At 36.6% G+C, this 19,340-nt stretch overlaps 1 protein-coding gene across 2 annotated transcripts in view; it reads left to right on the plus strand.

Moving 5' to 3' along the window:
• mnat1 (MNAT1 component of CDK activating kinase) overlaps window positions 1-19,340 on the plus strand; it is a 107,529-nt gene that overhangs the window by 30,649 nt on the left and 57,540 nt on the right. For both annotated transcript variants that reach the window (XM_052025122.1, XM_052025113.1), the window contains 5 exons: window positions 4,037-4,189; window positions 7,082-7,155; window positions 9,717-9,820; window positions 11,356-11,496; window positions 12,715-12,839. In XM_052025122.1, coding sequence (XP_051881082.1) covers window positions 4,037-4,189; window positions 7,082-7,155; window positions 9,717-9,820; window positions 11,356-11,496; window positions 12,715-12,839 — 597 coding nt within the window. The remainder of the gene's footprint in view (window positions 1-4,036; window positions 4,190-7,081; window positions 7,156-9,716; window positions 9,821-11,355; window positions 11,497-12,714; window positions 12,840-19,340) is intronic.

Genomic DNA, 19,340 nt, shown 5'->3' on the forward strand with positions numbered 1-19,340 from the left:
ACCTAGAGGTTTTTCCCTCCTTTCTGAAAGTCCTCATTTGTTCATCTATGTGCTGGATAGTGTTGCATGGTATTTTAGTTACTTATCCAGTATCCATTTACTTCTTCTGGAGACACAAGTTCAAAACCTATGCAGCTGGAGTGTATTTAAGTTTCATTAAATCAGAAGTGAAGAGATAGAATCAGTGATGTTGGCCATGAATGTGTTAGATTTCCCATCAGGGTCTTTAATGTCTTTTCAGGGAGGGAAAATTTTCCATTCTTACCTGGTCTCCCCTAAATGTGGCTACAGACCCTCCAGTGTGAATGACTCTTAACTGCCATCTGAAATGGCTTGGTAAGCCACTCAGTTCAAGGGCAATTGGTAATGGATGTGGCAGTGAAGTTTGCATCCTGTGAATTAATTTAAAGTAAACAGATGTTTGGTTCAGTGGATGCCAAGAGAGACTTTATTTGCTGTTGCACTTAGATTCTCTGGATTGTTGCTGTTCAAGCCTTGAAGCATCCAGTGATATTTACATGATTTTATTATTATTACTGAAGAACTATTATTATGTCATAAATCATTGTGCCCTGTTTTATACTTTTTACATAATTTGCTATTTGCCTAATAACAAGTACCAGTACTTTGACCTAACAGAATGATAACTTTCTTGACTATTTTATGAATTGGTATTGGAAAAGGGCTATTTTGGTCTAAATTTCACAATTGTTCTTCAAAAGTCAGGGCTTATTTAATGCGTAGTTTAAGAACTGAATTATGGATTTGTTCAACCAGGACCGAGGCTCTATGGATTTTCTTGTTTTGTTCTAGCCTTGAAATTTCATGTCAGATCTTAGCAATTCAATTCTCTTGTAATTTAGTACGGCAAAAGAGTGGAAATTCAACTCCTCCAGACAATCTAATATACTACTTCCAAGTATATCACATAAGACTGTAATGGGTAGTGAATTGATGTATATGTAAGTTTGTAATAAGTAGCACACATAAATGAATTACAAAGCAGCAATTTAACAAAACATACATTGAACATTGTACTTTTGGATATGAAGGGATATGCCTTATGATTGAATTGCAGCTTTGTGTACTAATTTATATTAAAGTAATAGCCATTTTTGAGGCTACTTTTTCTTGCTGACTCCAGAGAAGTAATTCAATTTACAAGATCTGGATAGTTTCATGAAGTATAATTGAACATGTCAAGTATCCAATACAAAATCAAGGGTGTGTTCTGAAGCTAAGATGAAACTTGAACAGGCACTATATGATTTCTTTCTTTTGCTTTACCCTTGGGGTATCATAATCAATTTTTAGCAGAATGTAGTAATATTTTAACCTTTCTGATAGGACTCTATATGCAGCTTCTGTTTATCATTGTAAATAATTTATTCTTTGGTCTTAAAAGGAAAATTAATGTCTAAGATCAGAATTGATTTGTGAAACATTTGGAATTGGAATATTGGATAAAGTATGCAACAAATTGATGAAATCACTTAAGGACATTTAAAATTTGCTGTTATTATTGCATTTTCTATTCTTATCTCCCACAAATGTTGTGTGAGACATTCATATTGTAATATTCCACAAGTTAATTTGGTAAATTTTTGCAATTTTAATTGATAATGAAATCAGTGCAGAGTTTCCTGCAGTGGTGAGATTGGCAATATTAGCCACTGTTTTGAACTTTCTCCAAAAATTTCCCGTGTTTGTAATTTTGTTACCACAACAAGCATATTTGCAAACCAGAAGTGGTAAATTGGAGGATGTTTTGTGTCTGGCTGGTCTCTTGGATATTTGTGTAGTTTTGTTCCCATACCAGTTTGCAGCCAAAATAAAGCTTAAGAGGTTCAATGAATTGATTGGTTTGCTGGAAATTGTTAATATTGTTCTTGGCATTACTTAGACAAATGTGTATTGTTTTCACTGGAGCACTGGAGGCTTAGGGTAAGTAGATAGAAGTATATAAGATTGAGAGACATAGATAGGGTAGATAGTCGGAGTCTTTTTCCTAGGGTGGAAATGTCAAATACTGGAGGGCATAGGTTTGAGGTGAGAGGGGCAAAATTTAAAATCGAAGTGCAAGGCAAGGTTAAACAGAGAATGGTAGGTGCCTGTGACACACTGCCAGGGAGGTGGTAGAAGTAGAAATGAAAGTGACATTTAAGAGACTACACCAACAGGGAGATAAATAGAGGGATACGGACACGTGCAGGCAGATAGGATTGGCTTAAATTGGTATCATGGTGGGCCGATGGTCCTGTTCCTGCGCTGTATTGTATGTTCTATGTTCCATGTCAAGTCTGTGGTCAGCAATGAGGGTGGACAAGAACGATGTGAAACTGTCTCAAAAAAGTCATTGAATTGATAGGACTTTACTACATGACTTCATGGTTATCATTAATGATATTAACTTCTTACATTCCAAATTTATTTAATATTTGAATGTTAATTTGATGCTCATGTCCCTGACCAATAATCCTTGACTATGGATGTGAGATCAGTATATGCTACCATACCTGTGGGGCTCTTTTTGCTAATAATATTTGGTGTTGATCTATGCATTGTTAGCAGTTTTCATAAATTATGTATGCAAGTTAACCTAATGAGGAGTCATTTAATTGAAACACCTAAAATTCTTAAGACTGAACATGGTAATGCTGTGAGGATGCTTCACCTGGCTTGGGCCTCTAGAAAGAGAGGCCTGTCTCAGAATAAAGAGTTGATCGGTTAGAACTGCTGAAATGTAAACTTGGGTGCTCAAAGGAGTTGAATCTTTCAAATTCTCTCCTTTTTTAGGCATTGAGTACATTATTGTCTGTGATGCAAAGAAGCTAGCACTTTCAGCTGACGGTGAAGGAACTGCCAAATTTGTTTCTCTCAACAGAGGCTTCTTTAGCTCAGCGTTGCTACGACATAGTCTGGATGTATTCTGGATGGTGACTGGGCCTAGAGCAGTGCAGGGAGGAACCTTCAGCAGCCTTTGATAGCCAACAAAGCTGGAAGGCAAGCCTTTGCCTGCTGTAAAAGCTGTTGTTGATTTTTAAATGTCTCTAATGAATAGAATAGTCCAAAGTTAAAAATGATAAAATTATAAAAAATTAAAACTATACAAAGATGCTCATTAAGGACATTAAAGTGAAGTGAAATAATTTAAAAAGTAATTTGCTGTTTCCTATTGCTTCCTAAAACTTTTCCGTCCAATCTTTATTGATGTGTTTTGGGATCCTACTCCATGTCAGACTTGGCACACGATCTGAGAGGCAACTTCCCTAGTTTAATGCTGGGGAATCCCATCAAGACTGGGCTCTGTCATTGGACTTTATGTTGAATCCAGCTGTGGGGTGAAAACTGATGAATTCATCCTTCCAAATCTGTTAATAAGTCTCGAAGTTCCATATCTCTCAGTGCACATGTGGAAGTCTGGGGACTTTATAGGGTTTCAACAGCTGATCACCAGGAATTCCATTTGGAAATGCTGGCAACAGCCAAAGCACTCTGGCTCACTATATCATTTTGTCACAAAGAATGCTTCCTCATTTGGAATAAACATATTTAGGCAAGTGTTAATTGCATAAGTTTGAAATATCTTTAAATGTTTTGATGCTAAGTTTCAATTGTCTTTCATGACAAAGGAAGACCAGATGTATACTGATGCTGGGGAAATGTGATATTCTAATGTAGAAAACATTAAAATAAATCAATCCTGTAAACATTTTTGAAAAAAAGAAATGGCTTTCTACCAATTTTGTGATTACAGGATTGTAAGGGAAACCAACATTTTTATCACGGTTGAAGTGACTGTATTATGCTCTTTTTCATTGTCTTTGCTGAAGTACCTTTTTGAATACCATGATTTAGTCATTAACTATTCAAATACATCAGGAGGGTATTTGCACTTGTGGGAATGCTGTTTTTTTTTGAAATTGGGAATTAATTGGACAAATGCTAAGATATAATTCACATTTTCTGTTGAGAATTATATAGTCATTCACACTTAAGTTACTCCAAAATAAATCAATTCCCTTTTTTTTAACAGATGCGAGAGCTGTGTGGAACTGTTATTTGTCAGAGGTTCTGGAAACTGTCAGGAGTGTGGCACAGCACTACGAAAAAATAATTTCAGAGTGCAACTCTTTGAAGATCCAACAGTGGATAAGGAGGTAGAAATTCGAAAGAAAGTATTAAAAATGTAAGAAAATGTTACTTCTAATTTTGTGTAGTATTTGTGAAGATGGTTAGCATTAATTCGTGGAATGTGTAGCATTAGTAACAAGCTATTTGACCTAAAAATAGAAAACATTGTCAGAATAACTCAGAAGTGAATATTTCCAAAGGGTCTGTGACTGAAACATTTAATTTTCCACCGCTGCTGCCTACCTGCCAAATATTTCCAACATTTTCTTTTTATATTTCAGATTTCCAGCATCTATGGTTTTGATTTTTTTTTGTTTATCAGACAACTTGACCTAACTAGACAATGGCAGTACTGATGCTTTACTTGAGCCTCCTCGCACTCTTAGTCTCTTTGTACCCTGCTGCTGAGTTGCCTTCTACCTAATGCATATCTGAAACTATCCCTTGAATATTTTTGTGCCATCTGTCTTACCAACTTCATGAATTTTTAGCACTTCTAAATTTTTTTAGCACTCCATATAAAGAAATTCCTCAATATTTAATTGATCTGTTATTTGTTTTGGACTATTATTTGTTATGGACTCCTCCAAAAACTGAACAATTTTTTTTTGCATTCACTCTTTCAAATCCACTTGTAATTGGAACAAGTTCCTTAGTTTTCTCTGCATATTTTTCTGTTATTTTCCATCTAACATGTTCTCACCCACTCACTGTGCTTTGAAGCCACTTTATATTCTCATGTGTACTTACAATTCCACTAAGATCTGTTTATTCCCATGTTTGCTTTGTGTCTCGTAACCAGTTCATGCCAGATTACCTCCTATAAGTGCCCTGACATTGTTGATCAGCCTCCAGTGTGGAACCTTATCGAAAACCTTCTGAAAATCTAAATACACTGCAGCTACTGATTCTCTCTTATCTATTTTACTAATTATATCCGCAAAGAGTACCAGCAGACTAGTCAAACATGAATCCATTTTATAGGTGTAAACATAGAAACTGAAAGAGAAAATAGCCACCCTTCATGCCTGCTTTGCCATGCAAAACGATCATGGCTGATCATCTATCTCAGTATCATATCCCCACTTTCTCCCATTATCCATGCTTCTAGAAATTTATTTGTCTCCTTAAAAAAAAATATTTGGTAGGTTCTAGAACCCACAGAGGTTTCAAATGTCCTTTGTGGAGTTCCTTTATGAAGGAAGTACATGCTATTAACAATTTTGACCCTCTCCTTTATCCATTTTTATATATTTTCTCAATACTTCCTCTTTTACTATGATTTTTGGTGGCTGCATCATCCTCGTTAAGGGCAGGTGCAAAGTATTCATTTAGCTCTTCAGTATCCACACAAGATCATCATTTCAGTTGCTAATAAACCCTGTCCCTACATGTATTACCTCTATTATTTATAAGACCATAGAAGGCCTTCAGTTTCTCATTTATATCGATTGCATGTCTACTCTCATACTCTCTCTTTGTATTCTATTTTCACTTCGTGTCTGATCTTTCTATGTTTGGTCTGATTCTGACTTGTATAATCAACCTTGCATCTGCCATACATCTGTTTCTGCTGCTTCATCTTTCTGTCTGTTTCTGGCTTTGTTATTCCTTCCTTTCTCCCTGATAGAAGTGTAACTTGACTGCACCTGAACCATCTTACCTTTAAAAGATGCCCTTTGCTCTAGTACAGCTTTGCTTGACAGTCTTGACAATAATTTCCCTGACTGACTCCATTTTCAGCTCACTGGAATAGCATTCATTTCCCATTGTTCTTCTAAATTTCAAGATACAATGTTAGCCATTTCCTAAGTTATCCACATTTGCTTACAGTTTGGCCCATGCCAGCTCACAGAGCAATCTCATCAACTACCCTCAGATTCTACTAGTCATCTATACACAAAGGGTAACTTACAGTGGCCAGTGAACCTAACAAAATGTAAATCTTTGAGATGTGATAGAAACTGGAGCACTTGGAGTAAATCCACATTGTCATAGGAAGAATGTGCAAACTTCATACAGACAGCATCAAAGGTCAAAATTGAACTCTTCTGAAGTAGCTGGTCTACTGGCTGCGCCTCTGTGCTGCTGAAAATAATCTTCCAATGACACCTTCTCATCCTGGAAACCGAATTGATTGAATTTATTGCCTGGCTCCAGACTCCACAATCTTTGACGTGGTCATGAATTTCTTAAGAGACTCTTTATCAGAGGCCATCTAAAAGCTCAGTACTGCCCATTCACTGCATTGGTCAAGTATTACTTTAAAAAAAAATAACATAAACCTTTTCTTTTTAAAAGAAGTAGGTGCTGACTATATTGTTACGATATTTCAACACCTTATATCTCATCTTTTAGCAAAGATGTTGGTATTTTTGATAACACTGATGTTAAACTAACTGATCTGTAATTCTGAATTGATTGTTTCTCCCTTTTTGAAGATAAGATTTTTATTTATTGTCATTTAATCCACATCTGAAACATTTAATTTAGCCGATCTCTTTACAAATCATGGATGTTATGCTAACTATTTTCAGTTGTTAACAATATTAAACCAGCCTTTTGTCCATCAAGGCCTATTTTGCTCTTTAGAAAGTCAACCTGTCAAATATGATGCCATATATCACTATATAAATATGGGTTTCAAGTCTACCAAATTCAGTATAAATTGGAGTTATTAAGGGTAATTATTTTACTTATTAAAGGCTTCCACTCACCGAAGAAATATGCAGGGAAAATTTTTAAGTCCAACCCTGGCTCCTGGGAAATGTCAGACTGGATGTCCGTATATCTAAAATTATCATAATAAACCAACATTAAATTGCTGAAAGATTTTAAAGTTCACTTCTTAATTTGAGTATTAAGTAATAGTTTCTTATCATTTAGATTCATGATATTTAAGTGCAAGTTTGTTCAATTGTCCTTTTTGCTCCCTTTTGATGTGAAGATATAACAAAAGAGAAGAAGACTTCCGTACTCTTAAGGAATACAATGACTTTCTTGAAGAGATTGAAGACATTGGTAAGCTTAAATGAATAAACTCACACTTTTTTAATTGTTCACAAAATGTGGATGACCTGTCAGTGTCAGCATTTATTGTCCATCCTGATTTGCTCAGTAAAGAGTCAACCACATAGATAAATAAATACAAACTACAGATAAAATATAAATGTTCAAAATATAACTGTAGAAACAAATTTGTATTATGGGGAGACACTTGAGTTTCCTGTATTGGATTTTCTTGTCCAATATTTCAGTACAAGTCAAATCTGGGGTTGTTGATGACAATGTGGGGTTAGTGTAAATGTAAAAGAATGGTGTAGGATTGGTGTAAATGATCGATGGTTGGCCTGGATTTGGTGGGCTGAAGCGCTTGTTTCCACCCTGTTTGATTCTTATTCAATGAGACTATAATTTTGTACATTGGTGGATGGAATTGAAAAATACTTCACTGTTCATCATAGTTTCTAATTACAAAATACAGGAAGCAAGAACTATTTCCTGTAAAAGACTGGGGTACAGAAGTCATAAGTTATGTTAGTTTTCTAACAGTAACCTGGAAAATGGGTTGTTTATCATGAAGTAGTTAAATTTATTCAATGTCAATGTCCTGTTAATCATTGATGAGTAGCATTTAGAATGCAAATACATTACATTCTACTTGAGGCACAAGCAGTGTATGAAAGGACTAAACTAACTATTGAAGGGTTTTCCTTTTTGCCTTCATCATTATGCTACATTATTCTTTGTTGTTCTTGGAGTTGTTTATGTACTTGAACATTTAGCATAATTAAAATTTTATTTTTGGTAAAATAGTGTATTGTTTTGTCTGCTTGATCTCCACCCTTCTGGCAGATTACTCTGTTTTGTTCATTAAGCCCACAGCAGTTTAGTTGAATTCAGTGTGAGTTGTGATGAGGATGTTAAGAGGCTTCATCTGTATATGAACATTTGAAATGAATAGGCATAGACACAGCAGGTAGAATAGTATGGGCAATTGTGAGGAAAATTATGGCAGGAAAATTCAAAACAGTGTATTTTTTTTAAATTTTGAGGTTGGAAGGCATTGGATTTTAAAAACGTGTTCTTGCATACAAATAATTGAAAGTTGATGTGCAGGAGAGCAGGTGATTTGGAAGGCAAATGATATAATGGGATTTATTGCCAGAGGATTTGAGCTTAATAGTAGAGATGTATTGCTCCGGTTATATAGTTGCTGGTGAAACTGCAACTTGACTATTGTGTATAGGTCTTGTCTTCCTGCCTCTGGAAGGATGTATTTGCAGTTGAAGAAATACAGTGAAGGTTCACTTAATTAATACCTGAGATGGGGCATCCTCTTTATGAGTAGAGATGAAGCATTCTGGGCCTGCACGCAGTATTTAGAAGAATGAAAGTTGACCTCATTGAAACACAGAAAATTCCTATGGGGCATGACAGGGTGACTGGTGTGTTTAGAATTAGATGTAACAATCTCAAATTAAGGGGTTAGTCGGAGATGAGAAGAAATTTCTTCCCCCAAAGGATAGTGAATCTTTGAAGTGAATTTATGGAATTTTCTTTCAAGTGAGCTGTGGAGGCACCTCATTGAGTATATTGAAAACTTCTTGGAAAACGGTGTTGAGCACTGTGATTAGTGAAAGAAAATGGTGCTGAGGTAAACTTGCCTCACCCTTCCACTTTATAGTCATTGGTACTGCATGAGTCCTTTGCCTAGAATCGCTCCCAGGCAATGTGACACACTCTACACACATGATCATTAGGTGATCATTGCTTGTTTCTCTGCTGTGCTTAGCTGCAAAAAGCACTCTGAGATCCTGACATGCCGTGTGAAGCATGCAGAGTAGGTAAAACCTCAGACAGATAGAATAGATTATTGGTTAAGTCACTCGATTGGCAACCAGTGCTTAGGCAATTGACCCATTGTTGCAAGTTTGAATGCCACCATGGCAGCTGAAGAAATTAAATTCAAATAATTAAATAAATCTGGAATGAAAGCTGCTCTCAGTAGCAATGATCATGGAACTGCCCCTTCTCATTTAAAATCCATCTGATTCATGGGAAAGGGGTGAATGAGGTGGAGGTAGTTAAGAGGGAAAGACTTTGAGGCAGCTACTAGGGGAGGGGTGACAGGGCTATGGAGACTGAGAAAAGGGGGAATAAGCAGGGAGGGAATCTGGGTGGGGGTGCAAGGGACCAGGGCTGAGGAATAGTGTGGGCAGGATTGTGTGTGTGTGTGGTCAGAGTATGGTGTTTTTTCCTTATTGTGTGCATGCTAAGTCTGTGCAACAGAGCCTGGTCTTGTATTCCCTTGCTTTAGGACCAAGACCTCCTCGTTAGGTCCAGATGGTAGCTGGTGTTCAGAGGCCATCTCAAGACATGGATATCTTCCCCTTCTCAGAAGTGGAGTAGAAGAGGGTAATCCAAAGAGATGATTGCAATCTATTCTGGTTAATTCAATAACTTAATTTGAAAAACATTAACAGGAAATTTAATTTAACAACCTCTGAGTAAGCAGTAGATATTGGATTGTCGTATGGATAGCTCACAATCATTCAGAAACTGCACTTTTTTTTTTGCAGTGAATAATCTGACCAACAATATAGATGTGGAAAACACCAAAAGAAAAATGGAGCAATATCAGAAGGATAATAAGGACATTATTTACAAAAACAAGTTAAAACTGGTCAGTTGATTTGTTTCAGATTCTTATCCAAGTGAACTAATCTTAAATATGCATGTAGTCTTTTAAGTAAATTTCTTGATGGCTTGCTCTCATATTCTATTTTCAAATTTTTTTTTCAATCTCCTAGTCTGCCACTAATGCTTGGAACTTTATATGGCTTCCAGTTTGATACCATTCTTGACTCCCTTGGATAGCTATGGATATACTAGAATCTTTATTTCTCTATGGAATGTGTCTTTGAGTATTACCTAATCTTATTCACTCTTTCATTTCAGGCAACATCAGTCTTGTTGTCAGGATATTGGAACCACATTTTTTCTTGAATAAGACTAAAATTATGTACAGTACTCTAGAATGAGAATAAAGCAATATTTATGCTCTTAGTTCCTGGTTGTTTTGGCTTTAGCCTGTTGAAATTTTAGGAGGTAATGATCATTTTTAGTATTTTTAAATTCCATTTTTTATTAAACTGCATGTGTATGTCATACAGGATCCATTTACAATTCTAATTAATACTCAATTATTTCCTGTGTTGTTAGACACTACCACATATGTTATGCCATGTTAGTTTATAAGTTATTCTGTCTCCGTCCTCCCATTGTTAAAGAATATGTAAAGCTTCAACTCGGTGCAGCTCTCACTATAGAGCATTTCACTTATCTCCATATCCTATTTGGAATCCATTATTTGAATCACCCTTTGTTTTCAGTTCTATAAGCAATTTGTTAATTTTCTTTCACTCCATTGGATCTATTTTGTTTTTTCATTCTTTGCTGGGAATTTTATCATGAACCTTTTGGAAATCAAATTAGATGATTTGTATAAATTTGATTTGTATTGTTGGTCTTTTTTTTCCCATCATGCTATTGTTTGTCTCTTGAAAGTGTACTTTCAGCCCTGTATTTGGATTCCATTAACTTTTCTAAGACCAAAGTTAGCCCAAAGACTGTAGATTCCAGGATTTGAATTTGGCCTGTTATATTAATGAGAGTTCCTCATGTACTTTTTTTCCAATGTCTGAATGTACCTTGGTTCTTAATATGCAATTGAAGTTATCACTCTGGACTGTATTGGTGCAGGATATGCACCCAAGTGTGAAATTTAATTTGGCCCCACATTGTAAATGGCCTTGGGTTTCTTTAAAGTAGCCGAAGACAGAGAGGAATACAAAATAAGAAAAAGATGAGAAAGAGTAAGATGATTTGAAGAATATTGAAATATGAAGTGGAAGGAGGCAGTAAAGGGATGGGATTTAGTGGGGATTTTTGAAGATATTGACATATTGTAATCAAGCACTGCTCCATGTATTTGTCTTCACAGTAACTTGTGAAACTTTCCCATTGAATGCCAATGCTCGTTGATGTTAAGTTTCTGTCACATGGCCATGTGACTTGGACAGCAATGCCTTAACTTAAAAAAAATTAGACTGCTCTAATTAGGGATCTTAATTGTTTTATCCTTGAATGATTCATCTGGAAGTCTTCAGTTAACTTGAAGTTCTGTGCTGCAGCAAATATGACTGTTTTCCATTATAGAGCCGGGAGCAAGAAGACTTGGAGGAGACTTTAGAACTTGAACGGCAAGAGAGTGATCGAAGACGAATGCTTTTGTTGAAGGAAGAGCAAATGCAGCAGTTAGCAAAAAAGAAGAATAAACAAGCCCTCATTGACGATCTGGTAAGTGTGAATCTGAATCCTAAACTTAGAAGACAATTTAGTGACTAATTTTAGAGACTAATTGTGGTGTCATTCTTCTAAACTCACTAATATATGAATACTTTGACTGACGTGGCACAGCAGGTTGGACACCAGTCTTCACCTCTGGACTTCGCTTAAATTGCATTTTTTGTCTACTGATTATAATCATTTAATGTAAAATAACCTAGGGCCATCTTCATACATTTACCAGTTATGATATTTAACTGTCCTTAATTTACCACCTAGCTGGTAAACTTGCACTGATACTTGTTTAGGATATTATTCCCGAGAATGAATTTTCGAAGAGGCATATTGTTCAAGTGGGATCCTTAAAAAAAACATTTTAAGGCCTGAGAAAAATGAGAATTATGTAAATATAGTGGCACAGCAGTTAGTGCTGTTGCCTCAAAACAAAACACAAGGAGTGCTGCCTGTGCAGAGTTTGCATGCACTCTTTATGACCGTGTGGGATTTTTCTCAGTGCTTTGGTTGCCTCCACATTCTAAATGTGCTGTTAAGTTAATTATTCACTGTAAATCACCCATTAGTGTAGGCCAATGGCAAAAAGAATCAAAAGGAAATAGATGGGTTTGCATGAGAGAGAATAAGTTGGAGAGAACCATGGACATAAGGAGAGGGAGAATGGTACTAATGGGATTACTCCTTTGCAAGCTGGCATGGGTTGTGTTATAAGTACAGGATATTACTAAGAAGCACAAAATATGCTTAAATATGTTAAGTACAACATCAAAATATGAGAGGAGTGTGATAGCAAAAGAGTAGAACGATTGTTAGAACTCTTAAAGGCAAAGTGAAATTGAAAAAGATTTATTGGTAAATATGTATTGTACATCCTGTGGGAAAACTATGGAAGGTGGGTCTCTATTGAATTATGTTAACATGTCCAGAGAACTTTGAAAAATATGCGCTTGTCTCCTCATGAAATGCTCATAAAGCAAATAATTAAAAAGGTGTTTCTTGAGTTTAAATGAGAAAACACTTTGATCAATGTGATAATGAACTAAAGGCATATTATGATCAATCCTAATATGATTCACTAAGTATGAAAATATTGTTGATTCTAATTAATGGTTATGATTTGAATTTTTTTATGCATCTGAATCTGAACATGGAATGAAAATGTCGTTCCCTACCTTCTCACCTAAAATCTTAATCTGTCACTAATTATTTGGGTAGGAGAGTTCCCAGCTGCCTGCCAGTATGCTCTTGGCTCAACACAAGGACCGGGCTGTACAACTGGAAACGCAATTAGAAACACAACGGAAAGTTAAACCTGTTACCTTCTCAACTGGCATCAAAATGTAAGAGATAATATACTTGGATATGGTATAATATAACTACAGTCACAATAATGGCTTTCAAAATGTTCCATAGGACTTGCTTGTGAATCTGAACTTGTCTTAATTTCTACTTGAGCCTACAGAATGTACAGCTGCATAGAATTAATGTTAAACTTCAAAAGTAAAACATTACATCAATGGAAACTTGATCTGTACACAGCATTTGAATTGGTTGAGTCAGGAGTAGGACATTGCTTTCTTTTCCTCACTCTGCTCTATTTGTGCTTCCACATATGTAAAATTTGAAAGTAATGGTAATATTGTAGAATTGTGGATGGAATCCCATATTGATGTGGTGGGCTGTTCAGTGAATCTTGCTTTGGAGTTGCACCATTGCCTATAGTATTACAATTAAGAGTATGTTTAAATATCGTATCTTCATTACTCACTTGAAGACCAGGGAAAGCATGTTGATGTAGACTTTAATAAAAAGTTGGCTATATGTTTTCTCTTCTTTGCTGTCTTTTAGTTATTATTTGTCAAGCTCTTTCGGTATATTCAAGCTACTGAATAGGGAAGAAAGGAAAATTATTTGGTCTTATTATTTTCTTTCTTTGCAGGGTATTTTTCACAATTTTCATAGATGATGGCACAATACCAATATGGGATTCATGAAAAAATTGTGTAGTTATAAAGTGGTAGTCATAATTGGTGTTCCTTTCTCGTTGAAGGGGAAAATTAACTGATGTCGTCAAAACTTCAGATTATGGAGATGTATTCTTCAAGTTGATGATCTGTGGTTATTCCATTCATGTGAAATGTTCCTCATTGATGAAAACGTTACATGGTAGATAGATACTTATTCTCTTGCAATTTAACATTTTTAATTGCTGGATGCTCTATCTTTAAACAATTAAAATTCTTGGTGTAGGGCCTGTAGAATACTAGAGGCCAGTGGAACCTCATTGGAAACGATATTCATCTGGTTGAGTTGGATGTCTGTTGTTTCTATTGCTTTGTGCATTGATTTGTGAAATACAGAATTGTTCAGGTCAGTAGTGGAAACTTAAAACATGACAAGGCATATGCTTTTGGTCTATCAGTGGAGACTTCTAGGCCATTGAACAAAGACATATAATTATATATGGGTTTAATATTTTTTGGTTGTTGAATTATGGATTCATAACTTTAAAGAAAAAGTGGGAAAAATAGTGTAATAAAACATTTTTCATTTCAGATGCTCAGTTTCAATAATCTCCTTAAACAATCAAATGCATGTTCAGGCATTCTCTACTTTGATGCAATCTCTGCTTCAAGCTCAGAAAAGCACCAAACAGCTCAAATTTGACATTTTTCCATTTTGTGTAGATACTGTATCCTAGCCTCTTGAGTCCGATTTCCAAATTGAGTTTTTTCTGTAGGCAATTTTGGCTAAAAAGTTGAGATGACATAACCTTATTTCTACAGCCTTGTCAATGCTAGGTAACTGATTTCTGTCCTTTTAATCACAAGTGGATTTGACTCCCAGCAGTTTTAATTGAATATCCTACTTAATATGTAGGTGCATTCAGACCCTCTAATTCTCAGTTTTACATTATGTATAACCATGATCTATAGGAAGGAAGGAAATGAAAGCAATCTCCATCAGTAGAGAAAAAGCACTACATCAACAAGTACTCTGGACCAGCTGAAAACACTAGGGTCTTAAAGGAAGCAGCTGCAATAGTAGATGCATTGATTATAGCCTACTAAATTCCCCTAAATTCTGGAAAAGTCCTAAAGGGTAGGAAAGCTGCAAATGCAACACCACTGTTCTAGAGAGAAGGGAGACAGAAAGCAGTAAAATAAAGAGTGGTTAGCCTAACATCTAGGACATTTAGAAAATCACTACACAATCAAACAAAGTCAATGTGGTTTTATGAAAAGGAGATTGTTCGACAAATTTATTAGTTGTTTGATAATGTTACAAAAAGAGTGGCTAAAGGGGAACAAGTAGATGCAGTATATTTGGATTTCTAGAAGGTATTCAAAAGGTTGCATGAAAGGTTTTTGTGCAAGATAAGAGAGCATAGGTGGGGAATGGGTAACGTATTGGCATGGAGGGGGCATTGGCTAACCTAAAGGAAACAGTGAGTCAGGATAAATGGATCATTTTTGGATTGGCAAGTAGTAAGATGTGACAGGGGTCAGTGCTGGATCCTTAACTATTAACAATCTAAATGAAAGACTTCAATGAAAGGATTGAGTGCATGCAGCCACATTTGTTGATGTTATAAAGATAGATGGACCAGCAAGTTCAAGGAGTATACAAAGAACCTGGAAGGAAAAACGTATGGGTTAAGTGAGTTGGCAAGTGGAGAATAATGTGGAAAAATGTGAGTTTATCCACTTTGATAGGAAGAATGAAAAAAAGCAATGTTATTAGTTAAATGGAGTGAGACTGCAGAATGTCGCTGTACAAAAGTGATCTGGGGATCCTGGTATATGAAATACACAATTGTCATGAAGTTACTTCAAGTGATTAGGAAGGCTGATGGAATGTTGGCCTTCATTTTAAAGGCAATGAAATGTAAAAACTAGGGAAGTCTTGATGCAACTTTACAGAGTGATGATGAGAATGCATCTGAAGTACTGTATTCAAATTTAATCTTCCCATTTCAGGACTGGAAAAGACTTGTGTTGGAGGCAGTGCAGAGAAGGTTCACGAGGTTGATTCCTGGGTTGAAGCATTGAAAGTAGGTTGAGCCTATGCTCATGAGAGTTTAGAAGGATGAGGGGTGATCTTATTGAAACATAAGGGTGACAAAGTAGATTCTGAGAAGGTGTTTCCCCTATTGTGGGTATCGAGAACTATGGATCAGAGTCACAGAATAAGGGCTGCCATGTAAGATGGAGATGAGGAGAAATTTCTTCTCCTAGTGTCATGACTATTTTGAATTCTGTAACCTAAAGAACTCTAGAGGTAGAGTTAATGAATATATTCATGGTGCAGATTAGAGTTGTACGGCACGGAATTGGGCCCTTTGGCCCAAATCATCCATACTGTCCAAGTTGCCTACCTGAAGAAGTCCCATTTGCCTGCATTTGGCCCATATCCCTCTAAACCTTTCCTATCCATGAACCTGTCCAAATGTCTTCTAAATATTGTAATTTTACCTGCCTCTACCACTTCCTCTGGCAGCTCATTCCATATACCCACATCCTCTGTGTGAAAAAGTGGCCTCTAGGGTCCCCTGTAAGTCTTTCCCCTCTCGCCTTAAACCTATCCCCAGAAGTTTTGGACTCCCCAACTGAGAAAAAGGACAGTGACCATCCACCTTATCTTCGCCCCTCATGACTTTATATACCTCAATAAGGTCACCCCTTAGCTTCCAAGGCTTCAGGGAAATAAGCCCCAGCCTGTCCAGTCTCTCCTTATAACTCAAGCCTTCTAGTCTTAGTAATATCCTTGTAAATCTTTTGGTTTAATATAATTGATGGAGACATTTAATTGTGGCATTATAGATAAACTCCTATGAAAGCATGAATCTTTTGACAGGACCAACTTGTACGGAGCTGGTGGCTAACTAGGATTGTACAGCTATTCTTGTTCAACCGTTTAGTTGGTGGCATTTTTCATCTCTGCGTTTGGGTTCTACTCTTGAGCATGAAAATTCAGGTTGACTATAGTACAACACTGCAGTACCAATGAATTGGTGCACTGTCTGAAGTGCTGCTTTTCAAATAGGATGTTAAACAAGTTCCCTGTCTGCTTTGTTAGGTGGACATTAAAAACTCCTTTGCACAGTTTTGAAGAAAAACAATTACATTATCATTGGTACCCTGGCTAATATTATCCCTCACTCAATGTCATTAAAACAGATTAGCTGGTCTTTTTATCTTGCTGTATGCAAATTTTCTGTTGCTTTTTCTGTATGCTTTGGGATGGCCTGAAATGCGAAAGATGTTGTATGGATTCAAGTATTTCTTTCATTTATATTTGTATTTAATATATCTTGATATCCAAGGGAAGATCAATCAAGTAATAGAAATTGAGCGCATGTTACAAGATTTGATATTTGGATGGATTATTATTTAGAATGACATTGTGAAATATTTAACGTTTTGAAGTGTAGTTAGCTAAAAAGTCACAGAAGCAGATATACCATCCTATAGTATTGTTTTCCAGTTTTTCATTTCATGTCTTCAAAATGTAGTAAAGCTGTAGTTTCTTTTCTCTCCATTGTAAAGGCATGACATTTGATTTGTCTGTCTTGGCAAGTTCCAGCATGGGAGTGAGAACGGTGGATATTTAATACTTGGGCCCTGATGCTAAACATTGAAGTGGAGCTCTAAAAGTGACCTTTTAAAATTTATCTTGTTGTGACTTGTGATCCTATAAAAATGCTTGGGCATAGAATGATAGATAATTTAAAGAAAATTCTAGAGAGATTAATTTAAGAAGAAACTCCAGAGAGGTTAAACTTCTGTGGAGAAGCTGTAGTACTGGTCAGAAGTAGATAATCTGTATCAATATCTTGCAACAATGTAGATTCACAAGCAAATCATGAATATTAACATCAATAATTAGACTAATTTGCAGATCACAACCACAGACAGATTTGATTGAGGGGTCACTTTTGGGGTTGCTTCTTTCTACTGTGGTATGAAATTGTTGATCTGTGCTGTAGCAATATGAGATCATGTTTTCAACTGTGATGTGGGAAGTAGCCAAGTTAAAAGGGAGGCATTTCTGTACAGAAAGATTGAGAGAGGGGAAATGGTAATTTAAGCTCGGTTATAAGTCAGTATCTCCATATGGTATAGAACAGTACAGCAACAAACAATCAGCTGGAGGAACTCAACAGGTCGAGCAGCATCTGCGGGAGGAAAGGGATTGTGTCCTGATGTAGGGTTTTGACCGGAAATGCCGTCAATTCCTTTCCTCCCACAGCTGCTTCTCAACCCGCTGAGTTTCCCCAGCAGATTGTTGCTGCAGATTCCAGCATCTGCAGTCTCTTGTGTCTCCATGGAACAGTACAGCACAGGAACAGGCTCTTTGGCCCATAGTGTTTGTGCTGAACACAATGCCAAATTAAACTAATTCTCTTCTGCCTGTGTCTGTACATGATCCATATCCCTCCATTCCCTGCATATTTATGTGTCTAACAGCCTCTTAAATGCCACTATCTTATCTGCTTCCACCACTACCCCCAGCAGCCTGTTCCAGGCATCTATCACTCTCTCTGTTAAGAAAAAATTGCCCCACACATCTCCTTTAAACTTTTCTCCTCTCCCCTTAAATGCATGTCCTCCTAGTACTTGACATTTCTACCTGGGGGGAAAAATTCTGACTAAGACTCGAAGGTCCCCAACTGCAGAGCTGGACTGAGTAGGTTAGTCCATGGTCTAGAAAGGAAGCAGAAGGAAGAGTGTGAGATAACAAATATTTTTTTTCCCTATTTTCTTAGGATATCTTAAGATTTTTCTTGTGCCCCACCTTTTTCCTTTTTTTTAACCAGTCTAGTACTTCCCTTCTTATTTTTCAATCCCTCCTTTCTCTCCTTCCACTTTTCCTCATCCTCTTGCTCATGTTACCTCTTCTCCTGTTGATGACCACCAACCCAACCCCGACTTTCTCTTTCCTACTGTTTTCAGCAGAGATAGAGCATTCTGTTGCTCTGAGAGAGAAATGATTCTGGGATTGGATAAGCTCAGACACCTACCTTGATTTCAGTAGAAAAGCAAGATTACCAAGAAGGAGGTAGGTCATGGAGGGGATTGTGGGAATTACTGAATTCCATCTGTTAGGCAGGTAAGCTGTGGTTGTAATATTTATATCCTTGGCTTTGTCAAGCTACTTTCAAAAGCAGAATATTGCACATGCTAGAGATTTGAAATAAAAGCACAAAATGCTGGAAATACTCAACAGGTCAGGCACCATCCTTGGGGAGAACATGAAAACATCGGTCCATCATGCTTGCTGTGCCACTTATATGATCATATCTCAGTGCCACTTTCCTGCAGTAACTCTTTATCCCTTTTTTCTCCTAATATGTAGAAAATGATTTATCTCTGTGTTGAACATACTCAGCAATTGAGTCTCCCCAGCCCTCTTGGATAGAGAAATCTAATGATTCACTATCCCCTGGGTGAAGGAATTTCCTCACAACTATCCTGAAGAGCTGGTTCCCCATTTTGAGTCTGTGACCCCTGACTGTAGACACCCAGCCAAAGTATACATCAACTTTTCATCAACCCTGTCAAGCTCAAGAATTTTGTGTGCTTCTTTGAGATCACCTCTCATTCTTCTTCAGTCAATAATATCAGCCCAGTCTGCTTAATCTCTATTTTTATGATATTCCAGGAATCAATCTAGTGAACCTTTTGCTGCACTCTCTCTATTTCAAGCATGTCTTTCCTTGGGTGGGGAGATATAATCTGGACACAATATTACAGATCTACTTTCACTGGAGCTTAATTGGAGAAAAGCACCTTTATTCTTTACCCTGATCCTTTTGTAATGAAGGCAAATGTACCATT

This window comes from Pristis pectinata, chromosome 1 (assembly GCF_009764475.1).
Source record: "Pristis pectinata isolate sPriPec2 chromosome 1, sPriPec2.1.pri, whole genome shotgun sequence".
In the NCBI taxonomy this organism is placed as follows: domain Eukaryota; kingdom Metazoa; phylum Chordata; class Chondrichthyes; order Rhinopristiformes; family Pristidae; genus Pristis; species Pristis pectinata.